Source organism: Salvia splendens, chromosome 4, assembly GCF_004379255.2.
Source record: "Salvia splendens isolate huo1 chromosome 4, SspV2, whole genome shotgun sequence".
Taxonomy (NCBI): Eukaryota; Viridiplantae; Streptophyta; class Magnoliopsida; order Lamiales; family Lamiaceae; genus Salvia; species Salvia splendens.
In genome coordinates this window covers 25,230,858-25,242,441 of record NC_056035.1, presented here as the reverse complement: position 1 = coordinate 25,242,441, position 11,584 = coordinate 25,230,858, and the positions used below count along the sequence as shown (strand labels likewise).

The window sequence follows — 11,584 nt, the reverse complement described above, 5'->3', positions numbered from 1 at the left end:
AATCAATCACATAACAATTCATCATTTAATTCGTGACAATCAAAGCAATAAATGCAACGTCTTAGGGTTCCAAAATTAGGGTTCGAAAAGTGGGGCGTTACATATGTAGTGCCTCCAAACTTCATGCCTTGGGCTGCCCACTAACTTGAATAATATTCACCACTTGGCCAAAGGTAGAATGGTATTGGAATTGGGTTTTTATTTCAGCAACTAAAAGCAACATGGACTCCTTTATCTTCTTAGCTCTAGCTCTTGTAATTGGCCCACTTTGAATGATCAATGGATCCATCTTCTTGTCCTTGTAGATCAGCTTGGGTGTGTCTCCATCATCCGGCTAGTCGGCGCCGGTGACATTCCGGCCACCCCCTCGCCGTCGGTTCTTTCCCTTTCACACGCCGGTGCACTCCCTTCTTTAGCCATTTGAGCTAAAGAGCTCAACATCTCCTCAACAAGGGCTTGCTCATTTTCCGGCGACCCCTTCCCCTCACCAAAGAGTTCGGCGAGAAGATTATCCGCCATTTCAAAGACCATCTTCTTCTTAGCCCTACAAACCCCTGAACCAAATTCAAGACCGGCACGTTAGATGGCTCGTTGTGCTTTCTCCGGGTGTGGCGTGCCAACCCTTTTCGTTTTTGCCCGTGCAATTGCGTGGAAGTTCCATTCCGGTGAGGAGAGGGGCTGCGCCGAGTGTGTCAAGGCCGCGGCATCCCCCTCCGATGACTTATCACCGGACTTCACCATGTGTCGGATGCAACAATCACATTTCACCTCCCTCAAAGGGGAGGGAGGGAGAGAGGGTGAATTCAAGAGAGAAGGGAGAGCTTCTCTCACTAAAAATTACAAACTGTATATTTGGGTTTACTTGGCCAACAAGGAGAGCTTCAGTGAAGAATGAGGCGATTTCACCTTCAGTGTGTGCGATTTTCACACACTGACTGATTTTGCGTCTGGTTTCATTTCCGTTTGCACTGTGCTTTCCGATTCCTCTGTTCATTCCGTTTTCTCTGTGCTTTCCATTTTCAGTTTCCTGATTCTTGTTTCCGACTTTTGTTTGAACTGCTGGGTCTCCCTTTTCCGTCTGATAGCTGTTCGGCTTGCCATTTTCTCCCTACGTGTTCTAGCGATTGTCGTTGGGTCGCCGGAGACGCTTTAGGGATCTAAGATGGCGGAGTCGGGAGAAATGGGGGAGGTGCTGGGTATGGTTGCGGGGTCAGGGGATCCTCTTCCGGAGAGTGAGGGGCATGAAAATTTGCCTTTGGTTGGTGACACAAAATTGCCCGAGGTCAGGAGATAGAGAGATCGAAACTGCCACGGGTTACCTCGACTCGCGGTCGCAACGTTTGTCCAAGACCGAAATCGCCTTTGATGAGAATGGCGGAAATGAGGAAAGGGGGCTTGAAGGGTAAGGCGCTGCGACAATCGAGATCGAAGGGATTTAATGGTTCTGATCTGAGGTTGTTTTCTGGAAAAAAGAAGGCGGGGGGGAATATTTTGCAGGTTATGGAACCGATTCCGGAAGAGAAGGATGTGCTGAGGGAAGATAATGGGTGTGGGGAGGGGTTGGCTGGAGATGGGGCTTTGGAGGGGGATGGGGTAGAGATGGTGGAAGATTTGAATGCTAATGCTCAGGATTTTGGGGAGGGGTCTCTGGGTGGTCTGGAGTTGGACGGTTGTGGGGCTGGCGAGGGAGATGATAGTGCTATGGTAATTTTTGATGTAGGGGAGATGGTTGTTGGTTCAGGGTCTGGGGTTGAGGAGAGGGAGGTAGGGGTTTGTGGTGTGGATACTGTGATATCTGGGGAATCTCAGCTTGTGGGACAGGCAGAAGTTATTCCGACAGGACCGCTTTCTGATCTGGCTCTGGATCTTATTTCTGCACAACCTCTACAGGAGATGGCTTATATTGGTGAGCTAGCCCCTTAAAGTGTAGATAAGTATGGAGGGATGGATAGTCAAATGCTGAAGGGGGGTTCGGAGGGGGATAAGGGAAAGGGAGTTATTGAGAATTTTCCCGCGCTGAGCAAGGATAACCTTAGGGTTGCTAAAGAGAAAGAGAGGATCATAGGAATGGGAGGGAGAGAGGTTCCTAGGGTGATTGATTCTTCGGTCAAGGTGAACCTAAACAGTAACAAGGAAGGCTCGAGCTCGAAGAACCATGGCAACAGTTGGTCTGGGACAAAGCTCTTCAAAGTGGCTGTGGCAGATGGGGTGAACATGGGGGGGGAAGGTGCCAGTGAGCTTTGATCCAGTGAAGATCAGGAAAATGGGTGTACCGGGGGAAAGCTGTGGGCTTCCTTCAATCCAATTTTCAAGTGCGGAGACCTCTTATTTGGTGGAGAAGATGGGCTTTGCGATCGTGGGAAAATTTTCTCATTCTATTCCCTCGTCTCTTCACATACAGAGGGCTTTCATGGGCATGAAATTCAAGGGTGAGTTTTCGTGGAAATTTATAAATGCTAAGCATGTGCTAATTCAATTCTCCTTGGTTGAGGATTATGCTAAACTGTTAAATGGGCCTAATGGGATGCCGGTTTGGTTTCTGGATCGTCACCCCATGAGAGTGTTTAAATGGACAACAGGTTTTGATCCGTTTTTTGAATCCCCTATTGCGGCGGTATGGTGCAACTTGATAGGGCTTCCCATTCATTTGTTTGAAAAGTCGGCATTGTTTGCGATTGGAGGGCTTCTTGGTGAACCTTTATTGGTGGATCATGCAACAATATCTCGTTCTAGATTGTCCTTTGCGAGGCTTTGCATTGAAATAGACATCTCCAAAACGCAGGTTCAAGAGATCATCCTAAACATACAGGGGAGGGAGATAAGACAGTCAGTTAGATGGAACCGTATTCCTCTTTTCTGCCATGAATGTAAGCACGTGGGTCATTCTAGTGAGGTGTGTTATGCAAATGGTAGCAGGGAGAAGCCGGTGCGTAGGGCTTTTAATAGGCCTGATGTTGAGAGCTCTCGGATGGGGGAGAGTGGGGCTGATGTTCCTCAGGGGTTGGGAGTTCCGCATGTGGGAAAGTGCAAGGATACGCCTGGGGGTGTTGTTGTGGAGGTCGGGAGCAGGCTGGGACAGGATGAGGGGGGTTTTCAACTTCAAGGAAGGAGACGAGGGAGGCAGGGGAAGGGGGGCTCAGGGTTGCAGGAGGGGTTTGCTGGGGAAGGAGGTCAGGGGGTTGGGGGTGGTTCAAGGAGGGGTTCGGCTGATGGGGGAGGAAGTGGGCTGCTTGGCGGCTTTTTCCCGAGGGTAGGCTCGGCTGAGTTCTCCCTGGGAGGCTTGGCTTGGAGTCTGGTTCATGGCCTCGGGAAGGTGGCAAGGGCAGTTTAGAAGGTGTGGTAGGAGGGGGTGGGCTTGAGGGCCTTTCTCTGCAGACCTCGGCCAACAGGTTTGCGGCTCTGTCTTCTTCCTCCTTGGGCTCGGATGAGGCTTCCTTGGGGGCTCCTGTTCGGGGGCTGTCGTCTAAGCCGTGGTATTTGAAGATGCTTCCAAATGGGGACTTTGACCCCGAGGCTTATGAAGAGGAGTCAGGTGGGGTTGAGGGTGAAGATTTGGACCTTGACTCTGAAATGCAGCAGGTCCAAGTGGTGGAGAAAAGGGGGGCTGCTAGGGATGTCTTAAAGATTGAGGGAGAAAAAGTGTTAAAGAAGGGCAGAACTAATGCAGGGGCTTTGGTGGCTGAGGTTTCTCATGTCGCTTAATATTCTGATTTGGAATGCTCGGGGAGTTGCCAATGTAAACACCCAGAGCATCATCAAGAGATTGGTGAAGGAGAATAGAATTTATGTTTTAGCAATCATTGAACCACTTGTTGCTCCTAGACCGGACTTTTTCAGCAGGGTGTTTGGCTTGCAATTTAAAGGTTCTAATTGTAATGGGCAAATTTGGCTGTTTGTTGCTGAGGGCATTAAGGTGGATGGATGGGATGACTCAGATCAAGTTCTCCACGGCAGATATGTTTCCCCTTTTCTTCCTGCTCCCTTTTTCATTTCTGTTGCCTATGGTAAAAGTTCTAAGGTGGGAAGGAGGGGAATGTGGGATAAGCTTCGGGATCTTGCAGCAAAGATAGATGGCCTTCCCTAGTTGGTGGGGGGTGATTTCAATATTTTTGTTTCGGAAGAGGAGAGACAGGGAATTGTACGGAGGCAGGGAAGGAAAATCAAAGAAATGCTGGAATTTGCTGAAACTATTAGTGACTGCCAGCTCCTTGATTTGGGTGCGGATGGACCCAAATTTACTTGGGAAAGGGGGGAAAATTTTGAAAGGCTAGACCGAGTTCTCATAGGTGAAGGATAGGCGAGTATGTTTGAGTCTTCTAGAGTAACAAACCTTCCCAGAATTCTGTCTGATCATTGCCCGCTTTTGGTGAGATGTCAAGTCCCGGGTCCTAGAATAAAGCCATCCTTTCGGTTCCAAAATATGTGGGTTCGACATCACTTGTTTCTTCAGGAAGTTGAAAGGTGCTGGAGGGAGGGAACTGGTACTAGTGGTATGATTAATGTGCAAATCAAACTTAGCCGGCTTAAGAGGAGCTTGAGAATATGGAATCGAGTGGTTTTTGGAAATATTTTTGAAAGATTGAAAAAAGCCGAATTAGAGGCCAAGGAAGCTCTTGAAAGATATGAGCAGAACCCTCTTCCTGAGCTTAGATCAGAAATGAACAAATCGGCAGCTGAGTTTTTGTTAAGGTTAAAGATGGAGGAAGATTTTTGGCATCAGAAAGCGGCTCTGAAATGTATGGCGGAGGGAGACAGAAATACAAGATTTTTTCAAGGCTGGGTAAAACAAAAATGGGTAAAATCAAGAATCCTCTCGATTGAGGATGGAAATCAGACTCTAACTGAAGATGTTGATATTCGAAGCTCGGCAGAAAAATTCTTCAAAGGTCTTCTTTCAGATGATGTGGGATTCTTAGAGGAGCTGGATCTAGAAATCCTCCCAACCCTCCCTTCTCAAGTGAACATGGAGTTTTTTGAGAGGGCTCCTACTATAGATGAAATAAGGAAGACCGTCTTTAGTATCAATGCAGAAAGCGCAGCAGGGCCGGACGGGTATTCTGCCCTCTTTTTCCAGGCTTGTTGGGAAATCATGGGGGCTGACGTGGCTGCGGCGGTGCTGGACTTATTTGCGGGATCTCAAATCCCAAGAGGTATTGCGGCAACTTTAATTGTTCTGGTTCCAAAAAAGGAAAACCCTACAAAATTGGCTGAGTTTAGGCCGATTAGTTTGTGCAACGTAATGAATAAGATTATATCCAAGCTCCTTGCTTCAAGGATGGCCCCTCTTTTGCCTTTGATTATTGCTCCTAATCAAAGCGGTTTCATCCAAGGGCGTCTACTAAGCGATAATGTGCTATTGGCCAAGGAGATGTTCCATAAGATATGGAAAGGTGTGGCCTCACCAAATATGGTTCTAAAGCTGGACATGGAGAAAGCTTATGATCGTGTCCAATGGCCGTTTTTACTCAAAGTTTTAAGAAAGATGGGCTTCTCGGACAGATGGGTAAGATTTATTGAAAACTGCATTTCTCCTTGTTGGTTTTCGGTTCTAATTAATGGGAGCGTGGCTGGCTTTTTCAAGTCTACACGAGGTCTCAGACAGGGGGACCCAATCTCTCCCTCTCTGTTTGTCTTGGCTGCTGATTATTTATCAAGGTTGCTTGATCGCCTCATTTTGGGACGTAAGGATATGATGTATCGCACGGCAAGGTATACCTTGGGGATTTCTCACTTGGCGTATGCAGATGACATTATTATTTTTTCTCAGGCTCAAAGCTCAGCGATTCTAGAGGTGAAAGAATGCTTAAACCATTACATGGTGGTCTCGGGACAAAAAGTAAACGTGGGGAAGAGCTGTTTCTTTCTTGATAAGAAGCATATCGCTTGGGCAAGAGAAGTGAAAGAGGTGAGTGGTTTTCAGCAATGAAGTCTTCCGTTCCTTTACCTTGGAGTTCCTATTTTTCGGGGACCGAAAAAGACAAGTCTATTCATGTTTATCCGGGATAAAATATCGGCAAGAATCCATAGTTGGAGTCATAGGCATTTGTCTTTTGTGGGTCGTCTCACTTTGATAAGGAGTGTTCTTGGGGCCCTCCCAATGCATATTTTTCAGGTGCTAGATCCTACAAAGGGGGCGTTGAGGCAGATAGAACAAGTGATGGCTCGCTTTTTGTGGGGATCTTGTAATTCCTCGAAGAAGACCCATTGGATTAAATGGCAGAGAGTATGCCTCCCTACCGATGAGCGGGGTTTGGGTATCAGAAGCTTGGCAGATTCAGTAGAGGCCTTTAGTATCAAGATGTGGTGGTGTTTTAGAGAGCAGGATTCTCTGTGGGCTCGTTATATGTTCCAGAAGTATTGCTCAATCTCCTTCCCGATAGTGATGTATAGATCAAACAGGTTCAGCCCGATGTGGAGGAGGCTGTTTAAGGTTGGAAATATTTGTCCGGAGCAGGTTCGTTGGGTTCTTGGAGATGGCAACATTAATGTATGGTATGACTCCTGGGTCCTAAATACACCCCTTGCAAGCTTGTGCAGCTCAAGCCCAACATATCCCTCGTTGAAAGTTAACGAACTCTGGGCGGGGGAGCAGTGGGATGAAGAAAAGGTGAGACTACTGGTGGAGGAAGAGGGTTTTCCGGAGGAGATTGCTGAGAAGATTCTTCAAACGCCCTTTGATAGGGGGGCTAGAGATAGGGGACGTTGGAAGCTTTCTGGAAATGGGGATTTCTCATTAGCTTCGGCTTGGGAGTTGGTAAGGAATAGAGCAGGTAAGAGGCTGATTTTTGAAATGATTTGGGGTAAAAACATTGGATTATCAATTTCGATGTTCCTTTGGCGTCTTCTGGCAAATAGGATTCCTGTAGATGCAAAGATGCAATGGAGGGGAATTTCTCTTGCATCGAAATGTAGATGTTGTGAAAAGCCGCAGGTTGAGTCAAGATTACACCTATTTGTTAATGGCGAGGCAGCTAGAAGAGTGTGGCAACATTTTGTGAGGTGGTTCCCACAGGTCCCGCCTTTCATGGAAGAAGGGGAGAACATTGAATTGAGATTTAGGTGGTGGCAAAGACATTTGGGAATTCGGGCTGGGTACCATCTATGCACCATTATTCCTTGCTTGATTTTATGGTTTATCTGGTCGGAAAGAAATGAAAATGTGCACCGGGAGAAAGTTTTTGAAGTGGAGAATGTGATTAGGAGGGTTACTTCTCACTTGAGAAACTTGATTTTGGCTAAGGTGTTAGATCCAGAAAGTTGGGAGAACTGCTACCCGTAACTGGGGGTGATGGCTGATGGGGTACGTAAGGTTAGAAGGAGGGCAGTGGGGAGGGTGCAGTGGAGGCCTCCAGATGCGGGATGGTTGAAGCTCAATGTGGATGGTGCTTTTTCTCAGACAACACAAAGAGCTGGTGGCGGAGGGGTTCTGCGGGATTTTAAGGGAGACATTATTTCTGCCTTTTCTGCAGGTTTTGAAAGGAAGTCAGGTGTGGAGGCTGAGGTTGTGGCTCTCCTCCTTGGAGTGTCTCTGGCTAAGCAGCAGGGATGCAGGCTGTGGATCGAGATGGATGCTGAAAAGGTAGTGCGCTGGCTTTCATCAGGGCAGCTCGGTCCGGTGGAGGTTTGTGCTGATCTGCTAAAAATTAAGAAACCGTTGCATGATTTGGAGTGGAAGGTGTCTCACATTTTCAGGGAAGGCAACAAGGCGGCAGATTTCCTGGCTGGGGCTGGACTGCAGGCTGGTGAACAGGTTGTCTTTACGGATTCCACGGCGCCTCCTCGGGTCAAGGCTCTTTGTAGACTGGATCAGCTAGGGTTACCGAATTTTCGGTTTTGATGGGGTACAGATGTTGGGAGGTTGGTGAGGAAGGTGCGGGGCTGGCGCTGGAAGCTGATGTGCAGGAAGTCACGACTGGTTCTGGTTCTGGAAGTCGCTGCTGGTTTTGGTTTTTGCTGCAGGGGTTCCTGGTGAGGCTGGCCGAATGGATGGAGGTTCTGATTTTGTGGATCAGCTAGATTTTCCCTTTGGTTACTTGGCAGGCAGAGATGGGGAGATAGGGGTAGGAGGCGCGGTGTTGGCCTGGGGTGGCGCTAGGGATTGTTGCTGGTTCGATGACTATGCAGTTTCATCTGATATGTACTTAATTTTTGTTCCCATTTGTAATAGTTGTTTTGTTTGTTTGTTGCTTCTTGCAAGACAATCCACTTTTGGGATGGTCTTTGTTAAAACTCTTCGGTTTTGATGATATGTAGGGGATGAGGGTCCTACTCAACCTTCCACCGTGAAGGTGTTCGATAAAAAAAAAAAAAGAGAGCTTCAGTTTGATTTTTTCAAACCTAATCATGAGATGTTTTCACCTTCAGTGTGTGCAATTTTCACACACTGATTGATTTCATTTCTCGGTTTCACTGTTCACGATTTTCACTGTTCACGGCTGTTTTGTGGGTTCGGTTTCCAGTTACTATTTTTTGAGTTCTGATTATCGGCGGGAAGGGAGGATAGGGATGTCTGATGGCGGGGAGTTGGAGATTGTGGGGGTTTTACCGGTAGGCGGTGAGTGTGATGGGGGATCGATGGAAGTTTCGGAGAAGGGGGAAAAGGGGGATCCGTCCCTAAATAAGGGTAGAGATACTGATTCCCCTAACTTGAGGAGTAGCTTGAGGAAGAAATCGCTGCGATCTTCTGCAGCTCGAGGAAGACATGGAAAGACAAATCCTAGGTCTCCTTTAGTGAGGATGGCTGAGATGAGGAGGGGTGGGCTTCGGGGTAGGGATCTGAGGCAGGTTGGTTTGAATGCTGGCCTGCGACCTACGAAGGGGACGAAGGATTCTGGGGGAAGGGGGTTAGGTTTACTTGAGGCGATTCCAGAGATCTCGGAGCAGAGAGGCACGCTAATGGAAGCAGCGGAGAAGGAGATAGTTGGCCGGGGATGTGGTGAACAGAATAATGGTAGTGAGGGAGTGAGTGATACTCAGATAAGTCAGAGTTCCCTTCCTCTAGGGGCTGATGTTTTTTTTTTTTTTTTTTTTTTTTTTTTTTAAAAAAAAAAATTAACTTCATATATTTATATCATATATATGAAGGAGGAAATTACAAATCAACTCCTATAACAAGGAGGAAAGACAAATTACACCACCCAGGGTTCGAACTCGAGACCTCCAGGATGGACGCGGTATCTAGCACCCTTTACCGCTAGGCCAAGGGGCTGATGTTGAGGGAACAAGGCTGCGGGAAATGTTGCCGATTGGGGATAGCTCTGATCCTGCGCTGGATATGATAGCGGCACAACCGTTGCAGGATATGGCATTTGTTGGTGAGCAGGCTCCACTGATGCTAGAAATGGCTACTAGTGGAAAGGATAGTCCAATGGAGGAGATGGCTCAGGAAGTAGGGGATGATAAAAGAAGGCTTACGAATGATTTCAAGTTAGGTGCAGATGAGGATTTTCCTCCTCTGAGTAAGGAAGGATTGAGAAATGCGAGGGAGAAGGAGAAGAATAGAGGAGGGGGAGAAAAGGTAGTTGTGAGAGTAGCAGAGCAGTTGCCTAAGGAGAGAGGGAATTTGAGCAAAGAGGGTTTGAAAGGAGGACCATCTGTACAGGGTATTGGCAACAGATGGTCTGGGGGTAAAAACTACAAAAATTCCTTGGCAGGGGGGAGTAATCAGAGGGCTAATTCTCACTTTAGCTTTGAGTCAGGGAAGGTCAAGCAGATGGGGGTACCAGGAGAGACTGCAGGGCTTCCTTCAATCCACTTCTCGGAGGCAGAAACCTCGTTTCTTGCAGAGAAGATGGGCTATGCTGTGGTGGGTAAATTCTCACACTCCAATCCTTCGTCTCTCCATTTACAAAAGGCTTTTATTGGCATGAAATTTGTGGGGGAATTTTGGTGGAAATATATTAATGCTAAACACGTTTTAGTCCAGTTTCCTCTTATTGAGGATTATGCAAAACTGTTGAGTGGCCCAAATGGTATGCCGGTTTGGTTTGTAGATAGACACCCAATGAGAGTATTTAAATGGACTCCGGAGTTTGATCCTTCTTTTGAGTCTCCTATTGCGGCGGTCTGGTGTAATCTGATTGGGCTACCAATTCATTTGTTTGAAAAATCGGCTTTATTTGCCATTGGTGGTCTACTTGGTGAGCCCCTCCAAGCAGATCATGCTACAATATCTCGGTCCAGATTATCATTTGCTAGATTATGTATTGAGATAGATATATCTAAGACTCCTCTGCAGGAGATTGTCCTAAATATGCAGGGGAGGGAGATCAGACAGGTGGTGAAATGGGATCGCATACCTACGTACTGCCTTGATTGTAAACATGTGGGTCATTCAAGGGACATTTGTTATGCTAATGGACAGAGGGAGAGGCCAGCTAGAAGAAACTACAAGCCTATGCAAGAGACGAATGGTACTATGGGAACAGGAGGGCAGGGAGAGAGGGAGCTTGATCAGAGGATGGAGGTTGAAGGAAAGGGAGGGGAGAAGGAACCTGGGGGAGCTCTTGGGGAGGGGAGACAGGTTAAGGGGGTTAATGGGGATCTTTTTTGGATGGGTTTGGTGCAGGGGGTGGGGGATGGTCATGGAGAAGTGGAGTTCACTGATCTGGGGGAAGATTTGGAGGCAGCTGATTTAAATGCCTAGGATCAGGGGGGAGATTTCCAGATCCAAGGTAGGAGAAAAGGGAAAAAGGGGGGTGGCTTTAGGAAGTTTGAGGGCTTGAAAATGGGAACCTCAGAGGATGGAGGATCACCCAGATGACTCTCTAACAGGTTCTCGATGCTAGATTCCCTTTCTGTGGAATCATCTGGTGGGATGTGTACTGGGCCTTCTGCCTTCACTCCATTTTTAAAGCTCTTACCAAATGGTGACAATGAGGATGAGAAGTATGAAGATGAAAAGGATTGGGACTATGAGGAGGACCCTGAGGATGAAAATATGCCTCAGTCTAGTTGTGGAGCAGAAAAAAGAGGATCCTCTCAGGTCCTACTGAAGGAGGGGGAAGAAGAGAATAAGGGGAAGAAGGGGAAGCTTATTGCTTCGGGTACACCTGCACTTGGTTGACATGTCACTTAATATTTTGATCTGGAATGCTAGGGGTGTGGCAAACGTGAACACTCAGAGCATTACCAAACTTTTGGTGAAGGAAAATAAGATTATGGTTTTGGCTGTTATTGAACCATTGATTAAGCCTAGGCCGGATTTCTTTAGTAGGATTTTTGGACTGCAATTTAAGGGGTGTAATTGTAATGGTCAAATTTGGATGTTTGCTGCAGATGGAATAGAGGTGGATGATTGGGATGATTCTGAACAGATTCTACATGCTAGATTTACTACTCTAATGTTGTCTGCTCCTGTCTTTATCTCGGTAGCTTATAGAAAATGTACCAGAAAATGAAGGGCTGGGATGTGCAACAAGCTTAGAGAGTTGGCTGGTAAGTTAGATGGATTGCCTTGGCTTGTGGGAGGTGATTTTAACACCTTTGTTTCTGAGGAGGAAAGGCAGGGAGGTAAGAAGAAGAGAACAAGGGAAATAATATAGTTTGCAGTGACAATTAGTGATTGCCAGCTCCTAGATGTAGG

General features: G+C 47.1%; 1 protein-coding gene across 1 annotated transcript; it reads left to right on the top strand.

The window, feature by feature from the left end:
- The first annotated feature begins 4,420 nt into the window (after window positions 1–4,420).
- Window positions 4,421–7,279, top strand: LOC121800878. The gene is made up of 3 exons (XM_042200369.1): window positions 4,421–5,503; window positions 5,768–5,905; window positions 6,113–7,279. Exons 1-3 carry the CDS (start codon window positions 4,421–4,423, stop codon window positions 7,277–7,279), a joined length of 2,388 nt encoding a protein of 795 aa, XP_042056303.1.
- The last annotated feature ends 4,305 nt before the right edge of the window (window positions 7,280–11,584 follow it).

What these genes read in the sequence shown, in the direction of transcription:
- LOC121800878 (XM_042200369.1), top strand. Translation starts at nt 4,421, where the DNA reads ATGTGGGTTCGACATCACTTGTTTCTTCAGGAAGTTGAAAGGTGCTGG. An exon ending in TGGGCTTCTCGGACAGATGG is followed by an intron (nt 5,504 to 5,767) that starts GTAAGATTTATT and finishes ATTTTTTCTCAG; the next exon opens with GCTCAAAGCTCAGCGATTCT. An exon ending in GGGCAAGAGAAGTGAAAGAG is followed by an intron (nt 5,906 to 6,112) that starts GTGAGTGGTTTT and finishes CATATTTTTCAG; the next exon opens with GTGCTAGATCCTACAAAGGG.